Raw genomic sequence first — 13,036 nt, 5'->3', positions numbered from 1 at the left:
AGTCTTCTAGCTCAGCTCAGCTCAGCTCAAGCTGACACAGGCGCCCTTGCTTTAGCTCTCCCGATCTTGCTTGGAGCACTTTCATTGCTATATGTTTGGAACAGCTTAAGGATTAAAGCATGATTTCACTTGCCTGATCTAACCCAGAAGTCTACAAAGATAAGTTTTTGTTATAGAGAGGAAAGGGTAGTAATTGGTGGCTTTACTTCCTGGTGAACTTTAGGTCCAAAACACGGGAGACAGCCATCCCGGGGCTCTGTTCTGTACCTTTCCGCTCAGCCTCCAGAGACTTCTCCTGTTCTAAGATTCTTTGCTTGCTTTTCTGTCTATATTTTTACTTACTCACTTCCCCCATGTAATATTATTGTACCATTGCACCCCATCTCTCCTCCATTAAGAAATTTAACTCAAGCATGATGTGACTTAGAGATTTTTGACAATTTAAAAAAATTGGGTAGTCAAGGGTTTAAAAAAAAAAACCAAAACACAGCTGAAGGGTGTCCCTTTAATATCCCCCTTTCTGGCAACTTGGATTGGTCTTGCAGTTGGAGCCGGGGCTATAGTACAAATAGCCTCACAGATCATTGAAAGGATCAGGACCTTTGAGAGCCATAGGAACGTGTGCTCCAGATGAGGACTATCCTGAGCTCATTCACATTTTCCTCTGCCCATCCTGATTTGTTCTGCTTTCTTCAGCCATCTTGCAGGTATTTCCATTCCCTTCCTTTTCCACTCTGTGCTGGTACCCACAGAATCTGAAATTGCAGGAAAATGGCAGAGTCAGCCTCTTGAAACCAGTAGTTTCAGCAAAGCTCTCTGATTCCAGATAAGCCATAGATCTAGAGGTTACAAAGGGACTGCTTGTTAAAGGTACTCAGTGCTGAGTCCAACCCACTGCCAAGGTTGGAAACATTACCTAGTCTCCTAACCTGTAAAGTAACCCTTAGTAAAAGTGAGGTTCTTCAACCAGTCTCACATTTACAGACAAAATTTGTCATTTTTTTCTTCAAATGAAGTACAACAAACTTCAGAATCAGTTGTTGATGTTATGCTGCATTCAATCCTATTAAAATATTCTTAGGGCAAAATACCCATTTCTGCCTTTTCTCTCTTTAGAGCTTAAAATTCTGTGAGGTTTCCGAGATGTATGTACCTACAACTTTTTATTAACCATCGGGGTGTTGAAGGGCTAGACTGAAGGAAAATGTCCTTATAAAACTTTATATGCTTAGGAAGCTCTTGATTTTGGTGTTTTCTTAGAGAAAATAAGAGATATGCTTATTTTTTTTTTAAATCCTAACTGACTCCTTTTGTAAAATTCTAAAGTATAAGAAGTAAAACACTAAAACTTCTAGATTATATCGTGGGTAGAACATTTTAAGACCTTGGTGTAGATTTCCTAGGACACAAAATAAACACTAATGATAAAAAAAATTTTTGACAGAGTGGACTTCATTAAAATTAAAAACTTGGCTTTAACAGAGGACGCTGTTAAACACAGACTGGGATAGGATATTGGCAGCATGTATATTTGACAGAAAATTTGTACCCAGCATACACAAGAATTCTGTAACTCAGTAATAAAAGACAAGCATCCCCCATAAAAAAGCGAAAGATTTGAATAGATATTTACACGACAGAGGAATGGCCAATAAATTAAGCACGTGAAGGAGTTCTCATTAATTATCAGTGGAATGCAGAATTAAACCACAATGAGATACTAATTCCAGTTCTAGGTATTTTTGCCCCAAATCAAATTGAAAATTTAGGCCCACAAAAAGACATGTACAAGAATGCTTACAGCAGTACTGTATTTGTGCAGGTCTCACACTGGAACATTATAGGGGTCCATCAACAGAAAAAACACATGGTCTTGTCAGAGACATTAGGGTTAGTTACAGATTACACCGTATATACCAGCAGTTGAAAGCATTGAATATTGATAAATGCAGCAACATGGATGACTTTTTTTTTATTAAGGTTTTATTTCAGAGAGAGTGCTGGGGGAGGGGTAGTGGGTGAGGGAGAGCAAGAATCTCAAGCAGACTCTGCACTGAGTGTGGAGCCCGACATAGGGCTCAGTCTCACAACGGTGAGATCATGACCTGAGCCTAAATCAAGAGTCAGACGCCCAACTTACTGAGCCACCCAGGCACCCCAACATGAATGAATCTAAAAACATGTTGAGAAGCCCAGACACACGAGTCTATACTGTATGATTCGATTTATATAATACTCTAAATTAGGCAAAACCAATCCATGATGGTAGAAATCAGATTAAAGGACCAGTGATTGTTTAGTTGGTGATTAAATGGGAAGGGGCATGAGGGAACTTTCTGGAATGATAGAAAATACTCTGTCCTGATGGGGTGTGGGTTACATGGGTTATAAATAGTCAGAACTGATCAAACTATACACTTAAATCTGTATGACACAATCTTTTCTTAAAAGATTTATTCAGAATGGAATAGTGGAATAAAATGCACCGCTTTTATCTGGAAAAGAATTTAAATACCTTTGTATATCAGCAATAAAAAGACAAACTTTTTTTAAATGGGCATTTATGAAAAGCTGGTTGGATTTTCTCTTTGAACATGCTATTAATATATATGGCCAGTTTGTTGAGTCTTTTGTTTAAGAGATAGATGTTTGTAGTTCAGAATGCCAGTCACCCTTCTTTGGTGTTCTACAGAATGGCAAACTCATAGGGATCACCAGCTACGTGAAAAGAACCACTTAAGGGGTGTCTGACTGACTCAGTCAGTGCAGCTTGTGACTTGATCTCAGGGTTGTAAGTTTGAGCCCAGCATTAGGTGTAGAGATTACTTTAAAAAAAAAAATCTTAATATGGGGCGCCTGGGTGGCTCAGTGGATTAAAGCCTCTGCCTTCAGCTCAGGTCATGATCCCAGGGTCCTGGGATCGAGCCCCGCATCGGGCTCTCTGCTTGGCAGGGAGCCTGCTTCCTCCTCTCTCTCTGCCTGCCTCTCTGCCTGCTTGTGATCTCTGTCTGTCAAATAAATAAATAAAATCTTTAAAAAAAAAAAAATCTTAATAAAAGAAAGTAAGAGCCACTTAAGAATATTGGCAAATGTCATCATTCCCCAAGACAAATCTCTGAGAGAGGGTTAGAGAATGGGATTTAGCTCATCTCCCACTTTGTATCCTGAATTCAGATCCTCACCACATTTACCCACTGTGCTTAATGAGTAAGCAGTTACATTGGAAGCAGAAAATACGGTAAGCCCACCAGTTGAAAGAAAAAAAAAAATCACCTAAAGAATGTCCTGTATAACTAAATCAAATTAGATTCTTATCCAAACAGAAGTTTGACTGGCTAGGGGAGGATGGGAGGGGCTTAAAGGCAGTCCCCCTATAGTAGTCTCCTTGTTTTACTGAGATGGTTTTGATGACAGCCTTGTCTGGAAGACCGGAATGGGCATTTTTATCTTCTAGTAGTGTAAGAAAACTTGTTCAGGTGCATTTAACTGTCTGGATTCTGTTTCGAGAAACTGAAGGCAGCAGGGATAGGTATGCTTCCTGGAGGCCAGACTTCCCCTAGACCTAGACAAGGTGGCTTCTGCCCCTACCCTCTTCTCTGTGTCCTTATTTGAAAGAATCCTGGATCCTTGTGTCAAGAGCCCAGCCAGCCTATAAAGAAAAGTTGGTCTTGTGGTATCCTCTGTGAATGACTGACTTGTTGGGTTTTCCTAAAACTCGTTCCAGTGGCATGACTAAGGAATTGTGCAAATGTGAACCTACAGGACTTAGAAGACTTGGAGTCAGGTTTTGGTAGCCCTGTGTGTTTTAGAGTGATGGCCAAGAGCCCACTCCTGAGCTGGAGACTGTACTATTGAAGATTAGTTCTTGTCTAGTTGTATGTGTGTGTGTGAGAGAGAGACATGATTGTCATGGTAATTTATTACTGACTTACACATGAGGACAGCTGGTATCACACCTTTTCCTTCACCCTCTTAAATGTCAGTATGTACTTAGAAAAATCAGTGAGAAATTTTCAGCTTTCCATTGTCAGGAAATAGAAGTTAGATATTTCTTCTTAGATGTTGTATCACCATCTGCTAAATCGCCCACTCACAACAAGTAGTTACTGAACCTCTTGTTTTGTAGCCAAACAAGTACATACGACTTGGCCACACACAGTTGTAGGAGAGTGCTGATGAATCCTTAGCACACCTGGGTAAGCTTGCATTTCTGAGCGTTGTTAGAGCTAGAAGGAGAAGGTATTTCTTGCTGTCATATAGCCCACTTTCCTGCATACCCAGAAGACTAGATACCTTGACCACAGTTCTTACGCTTCAAGAACCACATGTCCCATGTGAGGTGGGAACTAGGCATTTGTCATTAGAAATCACTACCCCTTTTTCTTGTGGTTAGGGCTATTAAGACCTGAGATTCTTGGGTTCTTAAATTCCATCCCTCTATTCATGTCATATAATCTGTTTCAGGCTTTAGAATACTCTCTGCCTCTCTTGGGATTTAATGTTTTGTTTTGGGTTTTTTTGGTTTTTGAAAATTGTATTTATTTATTTGACAGAGCAAGACACAGCAAGAGAGGGAACACAAGCAGGAGTGGGAGAGAAAGAGGCAGGTTCCCTGCTGAGCAGGGAACCCCATGTAGGGCTCAGTCCTAGGACGCTGGGATCATGACCCAAGCTGAAGGCAGATGCTTAACAACTGAGCCACCCAAGCACCCCGAATTTTGGGTTTTTTTTTTTGTTTGTTTATTTTCCTTATCTTTCACAGTTGACACTATCAGTCCTTGCTTATGAATGTTTCCATTCAACATGGTAGCAGAAATAATCATCTGTCACTGTTGATTAGATGCAGTCTTTTCACACCCTTCTAAAAAAACTTCATCGGCATTAGAGTCAATTTTTAAACCTTGTACCAAAACCACTAATGTTTAAAAAAAAAAAAAAAACTTCCACTCAGTCTAATCAAGAATACCTAAATGCAAAAGTTAGAAAATGGTGAATAATTACCACTGTTCCTGGAAGTCTTTGTGTTCCTTAGTAATTATGTGTTGTCTTCGGTTCAGCTTTCCTTGACAGTCCATCAGACTAAATGGTTGTGTTAGATTTAATGAAATTCAGTCCTAGCAGAAAACTGCTGCTGGGTCTTAGACTCTGCAGCAGAGTGGTGGTACTGACGTGGGAATGGGGATGTTTCTACCCTTTGTATTGACAGAAGTCCGTTTTTAGGACATGCCATGGGGGCTTTTCCCAAGAACATAAACATTTTACAGAATGAAAGCTAGAAGCTCTCTTAGCAGTCAGGAGCCAGCTGGGCTTGACAGCGAGGTGGGACAGCCTGAGTTCTCAGCAGGCTAGATGCTCTACAGGGTCTCTTCCGTACTCTTCTTTTTCTGCCTTGCTTAAGCTCAGGTTCCTTCTCTTTGGTTCAGAGCTCTGGTCTTGGGTATTCAGTCTGTTTTTCCTCTGTCATCCCTAAGCAATCCACATTTGGAGTTGGGTCTTTGCAGGGTGAGAAAGACTGGCAGAAATATGAGACTGCTCGGCGACTAAAGAAGTGCGTGGACAAGATCCGGAACCAGTATCGAGAAGACTGGAAGTCCAAAGAGATGAAAGTCCGGCAGAGGGCTGTAGCTCTGTACTTCATCGACAAGGTGAGCGTCCTCCTGTCCAATTACCTAATGTGTTCAGCTTGTCAAAGATGTGGGGGTTGTTCACTCCTCCAGGCCTCGTGTTAGACATTTTCAAACTCTTTTTGACTAGAAGCCACCAAAAAATTCTGTTTTTTACATCACGACCCAACACACGTAAATATATTTGTATTTGTGTGTAACTGAAACAAAAGTTGCACAAAACAATGTTTAGCCTTTCTATGAGTGGTGAATTCTGACATTTTAAATTCTGTTTATTGTTTTTTTATGAAGGATGGTTATGTTAAACAATGCATTAATCTATCACAACTACAGTTTGAAGGACCATTCTCTAGCAGAGATCAGTTTGTCAGTACCTTTTTGAAGATTTGGGTTTTTTCCCAGTTTTGCTCTGCCGAGCACAAAGAGACTCTTGAGTTTGATTACCCAGAATAGGAATACTCCTTCATGTGCTGCTTTATTTAAAACAAAAATGAAAACAAACCTTCCTTTCCTCCATCCCCATTGGAGAGAACAGAGTAAAGAGAAACTTGATTTTCTGAGAAAGGATAATATCACTATGATTCTCCATATTTCATCTTACAGAGGAAGAAGCAACGGTGTAGAATCCAGAATTCCCATGCCTTGCAAACTGTTGCTCTTTCTCCAAAAAGAGCTAGGAGACTTCTGATTTGGGTTTCCTAGAGACCCAAGAGATACAAGTTTTTTCATTTGTTCTCATTTTTCCCTCTTACCTTGGACAGCTTGCTCTGAGAGCAGGCAATGAGAAGGAGGAAGGAGAAACAGCGGACACTGTAGGTTGCTGCTCACTTCGTGTGGAGCATATCAATCTGCACCCAGAGTTGGATGGTCAGGAATACGTGGTAGAGTTTGACTTCCTTGGAAAGGATTCAATCAGATATTACAACAAAGTCCCTGTTGAGAAACGAGTAAGTTACTGTGACCTGTGCTCTCTGGCCTTTTTTTCCTTCCATTCATTCATTCAGGAAGCATTTATTGAGTGCTTTTTGTATGCTCTTCACTTCACTGGCCACTAGGAAAATGGTTTGAGAGGGGAGAGGTGTTGGTGGGTGTCTGTGGTACCTCTTTTTAGTTCCTCTCCCTCCCTACCCCCCTGTGCTACACCTTCCTGGGGATGGGGGGGCCATATTCTATAGTAATACTCAACAGAGCATGCTGTAGAGAGTTGGCCCTCACGGCAAACTTCAGTTTAAGATTTAACTCACCTTATTGTAATGATGCAGCCACGTTTCAGTACCCCCGGTCAGGTTGCACATCTGTCATGTTTGTAGCTTTACTTCAACCCCTCCCCACCTCTTGACTGAGCAGAACAGTAGCCCTTTAGTCCCCAAATCTCTGAGCCTAGGGCCGAAGAGGGCGCTGCAGCTTCATGTTTTCCCCCAAGTATTGGACTTGAACCAAGACCAGCAGGGTGCTGGGCCTCCATAATCCAGCTCTTTAACAGTCTGATGTTTAATCAGTCATTAGGTTCTGCTGGCTGTGGCAGTGGTCCATACTAAACAAGGTTAAAGAGACATGACAACTAAATGTAATACCTCACCTTAGATTGGGTTCCATCCTGGGGAGGTAGAGGACATCATTAGGTAACTGACCAAATTGGAATACGAACAGTAGATTATAGTGTATATGCATGTAAATTGATGACGCTGATACATACTGTGCACATGTAAGGGAGTATCTCTAGCCTTAGAAATTTTTAGGAAATACATGGAGCTATTGAGGGGTAAAGGGCTATATATATTACAAGTACCCATAAATGGTTCGAGAGAAATAGTTAGTTAGGTGTATACACACACGTAGAGAGAAGTGAGGCAAACATGTACTGTGTAAATGGTGAATGATGTGTAAAACATTAATGGTTGGTGAATCTGGTAAAGGATGTGCGTGTGCCTTGGGCTTTTTTATTTTCCAAGTTTTTGTAAGCTTGCAGTTATTTCCAAAGTAAAAGCTTTTTAAATAACAGGTCCTACTTATTTCTTTTAGGTTTTTAAGAACTTACAGCTATTTATGGAGAACAAACAACCTGAGGATGATCTTTTTGATAGACTCAATGTGAGTGGACAGAGTGCAGTGGGTTAAAGGAGGGGCCCAGCCAGAGTCTCATTACAGGAGAGGTTTGCCTGGGGGTGACCTGGACTCTACCTTCAGTCTGTCCTGTGGCATCCTATACACTCTTCCTCCTGTAGGCACACAGTGAATCCATGAGCAAAGCCCTGAGACAGGTGGACAAACCTGCCTTTTATTCTCTGCTGTGGCTCTTACAGTTTCCCTTGGCTGGATGCTCAGCCATCTCTGGAGGAGACTGAAGGCCTATCTCTGATATCTTACCAGGGAAATCTTAATAGGGAAGGATAACTTTGCTTTATTGGCCTGCTTAAGATTAAAGTACTTCATAGGGAGGTATCATGCAAACCTATATTTTGGAATTCTTTTCTCTCTCTCTCGTGACTTCCCACTGGCAGGGCCATAAACGTGGCAAAATTGAGATTACCCTGGCATAAATGTCCTAGAGCTTGCCAGAAGGGGCGGGGTGGTATGGCTTTTGCGTAAATCCCAATATCCTCTTCGTGCTTTGTCTCCTCCAGACTGGTATTCTAAATAAGCATCTTCAGGATCTCATGGAGGGCTTGACAGCCAAGGTATTCCGTACATACAATGCCTCCATCACGCTACAGCAGCAGCTAAAAGAACTCACAGCTCGTAAGTACTGCTTGGCCAGATGGGCCCGCACCCTTGCTGGTAGGTCTGTTGCCCTTGCTCAGCTAAGTCCTAGATCCATTCTGCTTTTTCTCCTTAACTTTATGACTAGAAACTTTCCCTTCTATAGCTCTAATAGCGAGCCAAGGCTTAGTTGTATAAACATAAAATCAGTGCAGTTTTCCCCTTCCTACCCCAACTTCAAGATTAATTTTCATGGAATGCTGACAGGAGGTTTCTGTCTGTTCTGAAAATGCCTGCATTTGATGTTTTGTATGTATGTTATTTGAAAATTCACAGGGTGCTGTGATGTTTGATTAAATTGGAGAGAATAAGGTTATCATGGTTACTTTTTAAAATAGCACATCCGGGGCACCTGGGTGGCTCAGTGGGTTAAAGCCTCTGCCTTCAGCTCAGGTCATGATCCCAGGGTCCTGGGATCGAGCCCCGCATCGGGCTCTCTGCTCAGCAGGGAGCCTGCTTCCCCACCCCCCCAACCCTGACTGCCTCTCTGTCTACTTGTGATCTCTGTCAAATAAATAAAATCTTAAAAATAAACAAATAAATAAGTAAAATAAAATAGCACATCCATGGGGTGCCTAGGTGGCTCACTGTGTTAATAAGCCTCTGCCTTTGGCTCAGGTCAGGGTCTTAGGGTCCTGGGATTGAGCCCCGTATCGGGCTCTCTGCTTAGCGAGGAGCCTGCTTCCCCCTCTCTCTTTCTGCCTGCCTTTCTGCCTACTTGTGATCTATTTAAAAAGTAAAATAGCACATCCTTCCCCTGAGGTTACTGTCATTTTCCCCCTTAAGATAGTAGACAGTATTCTCCTAAAAACTAAGTGCAGAAGACACAACCAAGATCCATAAGCTTTCTTTCCTAGATCCCAGTCACTGCTAAATTCCCCTGTCCTCTGTAAGTATGTCAGATGGCCTTAGGATATGAGTTGGAAGATCCAAAGATATTTTGAGGGCTGGTATTTTAGAGTGGGAGAAAGGATGCCATGTGACATTAAGTAAAATATTCCTCATGCTTTTAAGTTTTCTTTGTAAAATAGGTAACTGCTTTGTGGTTTTAAAATGTGAACTTTGTGATCCTTTTGTCTTACTCTCCTCTACAGACCTTTTCTGTCCCAATTTCTTTCCCTTTTCTGTCCACGTTTTCTTCAGGCTATATTGGGTGGTTAGGTGGGGGAGGCAGCCTTTGAGACAAATGGAAGATGACTCTTGACTCTTGGGTTTTGACTTTGTGTCTTGGGGAGAACTTGACCATGAGAGTGAGATGAGGGCTGGCAAAGTCACGAGGAAGAAGAGCTGGGGAAGCATGTTGTGTGTTCTTTGTATGCATACTGACTCTTTTACCCTCCTGTTTCTTTCTTCACAGCTGATGAGAACATCCCAGCAAAGATCCTGTCGTACAACCGTGCCAACCGAGCTGTTGCAATTCTTTGTAACCATCAGAGGGCACCACCCAAAACTTTTGAGAAGTCAATGATGAACTTGCAGTCTAAGGTACTGCAGGTCTGGATGGAGGGGTAGCAAAATTACGGGAACCCCATCTGTTGTGGATAGATAGTCTGTAAACAGGAGGCCTTCTGGGCGGGGATAAGAGGCCAGTTCTAGGTCTATTCTGAAAGAGGTCCATGCTAAGGATAAACAAATGGAAATATACTAGGAGTTACCCCTGATCAAGATACTGAGTATCAGGTACCCAGTTTAGGAAGTCTCCATTCTGCAAACAGAAATCCTGCAATGGCCACTTCCTGTTTTGAAAACCTAAGTTTGATGTACCTTTTAAATACTGCTAATTATTGTCCTTACTATAAATGAAGGTAATGGATATACAGAGAGTCTTTACACTTCCTTGCTGTGGCCCAGAAATACAACTATTTCCAAATTAGATTGTTTCAAATTGAAAAGATGATGAAACAGTCATCTTTAATTGCCCCCTTATCCTAGCATAACTATTTTTATTTTTACACATTCCACATGAATCGTATTTTTATGTAGCTCATCATCAAACATCTGTGGAATACTGGCTTTGTGCCAGACTTGCTGCCCTAGAGGGAGAGACTGACATGCAAACAAGTAGATGCTGTTCCTCCTTCGTGTGCCTCTCCTCCCTATGATTCTGCCTGGTACTGTGCTTGTAAGCCACAAGGCACTAAACTTTGGGTGGTTGTCATTTCTGTGTTAGCAATGGCTACATAACTAACCTGTTCTAGTGCCCTAACTTGCAAGAGAATTTGCAATATTTCACTCTAGAGCAGACACACAGGGTTACAAAGGACCAATTATCTTGAAATAAATTTACCAAATAAATTTCAGTGTCTGTGATGTGCTTCCTTATTAAGATCTTAAGGTGGGTCTGATAATGACTGTAAATTTCAAGCATAGTAATGAATGTGTAAATGATACTTCAAGGTTTCTGCCACAGTTACAGTAATAGGGAGATGACCATACATACGTTGGTGGTGAAGTCCTAGGTATTACTGGTGTTACTGTGGTTTATTGCCCGCACTGATAATTGAAGAAGAAATGGTGAATTTCAGATAGAGGTTAGTGAATTTAGAGATGCAGTTCTTTTCTGTCCACGTTCACAGAATTCTGTATAAGGACAAATGGAGTTAAAAAATGGCTACTATACAGTGAGGCCACATACACATTTCCAGGTCCACCATATTTTCTTTCTACTGAAATTTCTTCTAAGATAAATACCCAGTAGTAGTACATCTGGATCAGAAAATATCCACAACCTACAGTTGATCCTACAGGAGCCATCTGGTTTTCCTGAAGGGGTGCACATGTGCAGAGTGAATGACTGCATGCCTAGACCTCTCAGAGCCTTTGACCATATGGTTGGCAGGCCAGGAACCCTATAGATCACCCTTCCTAGCAGCTCCCATTTGCTGCCACTCTTTTAAATGATCATCTGGTATCATTTACTCTCCCTATGTTATTATTCCAAGCCAGAAATTTAAAGCATGAATATTCAGGTGCTGTTAACCCAATTCAGGCTACCTCTCCCTAGAGCATGAGGAGTTATTTTGTTGATCTTACTCTGGAACCACTGTTTGGGCAGCCCAGGCTGCCTGCCAGACGAGCCCTCCAAGCCCAGGAACCCTCTCCTGTGTGCCCACAAAGCAAACACACGCCCCTGTTTGCCAAGTGAATCAATGGAGTCTTTGATGCTTTGAGAGAATTTGAAACAGCCTGCCAATTTAGCATCCACAGAAATGGTTAAAAGATTGTGGTTTGTTACATTTCTAGCCTGAGAAGAATCTGGCTAGTGGTGTCTGTGATGCTTTTGTGTACAGAATCCGTTCCTTAAGCTTGACTTTGGACAACATAGATGTTGGAAGTAAGCCATTTATAGTAAAATGCATTTAATGATTCTCTCACAATGGTGGCCTCTGTTTCTAGTCTTAGGCTGTCTGTGTATACCTAACAGTTCTAGGCTGAGAGTAGCAGCCCAATGCGTGTTGAATCAGACAAGTATTTATTTACTCTTCAGAGGTTCCCTTGACCTCGTAGGTTAGCAAGGCAATAGCACGTCTGAGGGTCTGCCCCCAGCAGCATGAGCTGAGTAGTTCGGGCTCTGGTTTTGTGGTGGTGTCTACTGCTGTCCTTAAGAAGGAACCGAGAACTTGGGTTTTCCAGAGGTATTTCAAGGGTTCTATAAGCAAGAAAGACTGGAATTGTCCTTGTTTTCTTCCGTTACAGAAAGTGTTCCATAGCTAAAAATGTTTTCAGACCTCTGTTTTTGAGTGATAACTACAGTTGCCTTGCCATCTCGGCTCTTTCTTTTTAAAAACAGAATGCCAGAGCCAAGCCATGCCATGTATAGGTTTGAACAGACTGGCTGAGCTGTTTGCTTCCTGGGTATTTCAGTTGCCATTTTTAAGTCCCTTGGGTATTCCCTTCCGTGCATCCTTTGTTCTTGAGAAGCTCGCAGCTCCTTACCAGGATACTGGGAGAAGCTGAGGAACGAGCTGGGTTCAGCAGGTGCAAGGATCCTGTTTCCACTTCAAAATGAGTTATCTCCTGTAGTATTCTTAGAATGGAGGCTACATCCTAGCGCAGGATGTCGACCTCCCGGGTGTCTAAAGCCGAAGTGTCCTAGGAGTGAAAGATTAGCACATGCCCAGTCCTGGCACATTCCTTAACCTGAGCTTCTGGATTAAGAAGGGCCTGGGTCACTGCCTGTACTTACTTCTTCACTTACTTCTTGAAGGGTCAGTGAAGAACATAAGTGGCCAAATAGCAGTTGAATTCAGCAGTCACTGCACGTGTACTTTGTGCCTCAAGAAATCACCGCTGAGGGGTTTCACCTGGCACAGCATTGACAGCCTGCCTACCTAGGGGAGACAACTCTTAGGTTTCATCTCCAGTGGAACCTTTTTTCTTTTTGGGCTGATTTTCTTAAACCTTCATGTTCTTCCTTACCTAGATTGATGCCAAGAAGGAACAGTTAGCAGATGCCCGGAGAGACTTGAAAAGTGCTAAGGCTGATGCCAAGGTCCTGAAGGATGCAAAGACCAAGAAGTATGTACCTGGTACTGTGCAGAGCTGGGGCTTGGTCAACAGAAAGATGGGGACAATATCAGGCCCCTGGGGCCCCAGCCTTTCTAGGGTTTCTGAGTGCTGTCTTTTGGAAATCTCTATATTTAGGGCTTTCC

At 42.2% G+C, this 13,036-nt stretch overlaps 1 protein-coding gene across 2 annotated transcripts in view; it reads left to right on the top strand.

The window, feature by feature from the left end:
• Window positions 1-13,036, top strand: part of TOP1 (DNA topoisomerase I) — a 97,083-nt gene that overhangs the window by 81,204 nt on the left and 2,843 nt on the right. For both annotated transcript variants that reach the window (XM_032838488.1, XM_032838489.1), the window contains 6 exons: window positions 5,502-5,645; window positions 6,386-6,571; window positions 7,647-7,715; window positions 8,249-8,363; window positions 9,742-9,869; window positions 12,808-12,902. In XM_032838488.1, coding sequence (XP_032694379.1) covers window positions 5,502-5,645; window positions 6,386-6,571; window positions 7,647-7,715; window positions 8,249-8,363; window positions 9,742-9,869; window positions 12,808-12,902 — 737 coding nt within the window. The remainder of the gene's footprint in view (window positions 1-5,501; window positions 5,646-6,385; window positions 6,572-7,646; window positions 7,716-8,248; window positions 8,364-9,741; window positions 9,870-12,807; window positions 12,903-13,036) is intronic.

This window comes from Lontra canadensis, unplaced genomic scaffold, assembly GCF_010015895.1.
Source record: "Lontra canadensis isolate GAN:19392208 unplaced genomic scaffold, GSC_riverotter_1.0 scaffold105, whole genome shotgun sequence".
NCBI classification, from domain to species: Eukaryota; Metazoa; Chordata; class Mammalia; order Carnivora; family Mustelidae; genus Lontra; species Lontra canadensis.
The sequence above is the reverse complement of the archived record's forward strand: the minus strand, read 5'-3'. Positions and strand labels throughout refer to the sequence as shown.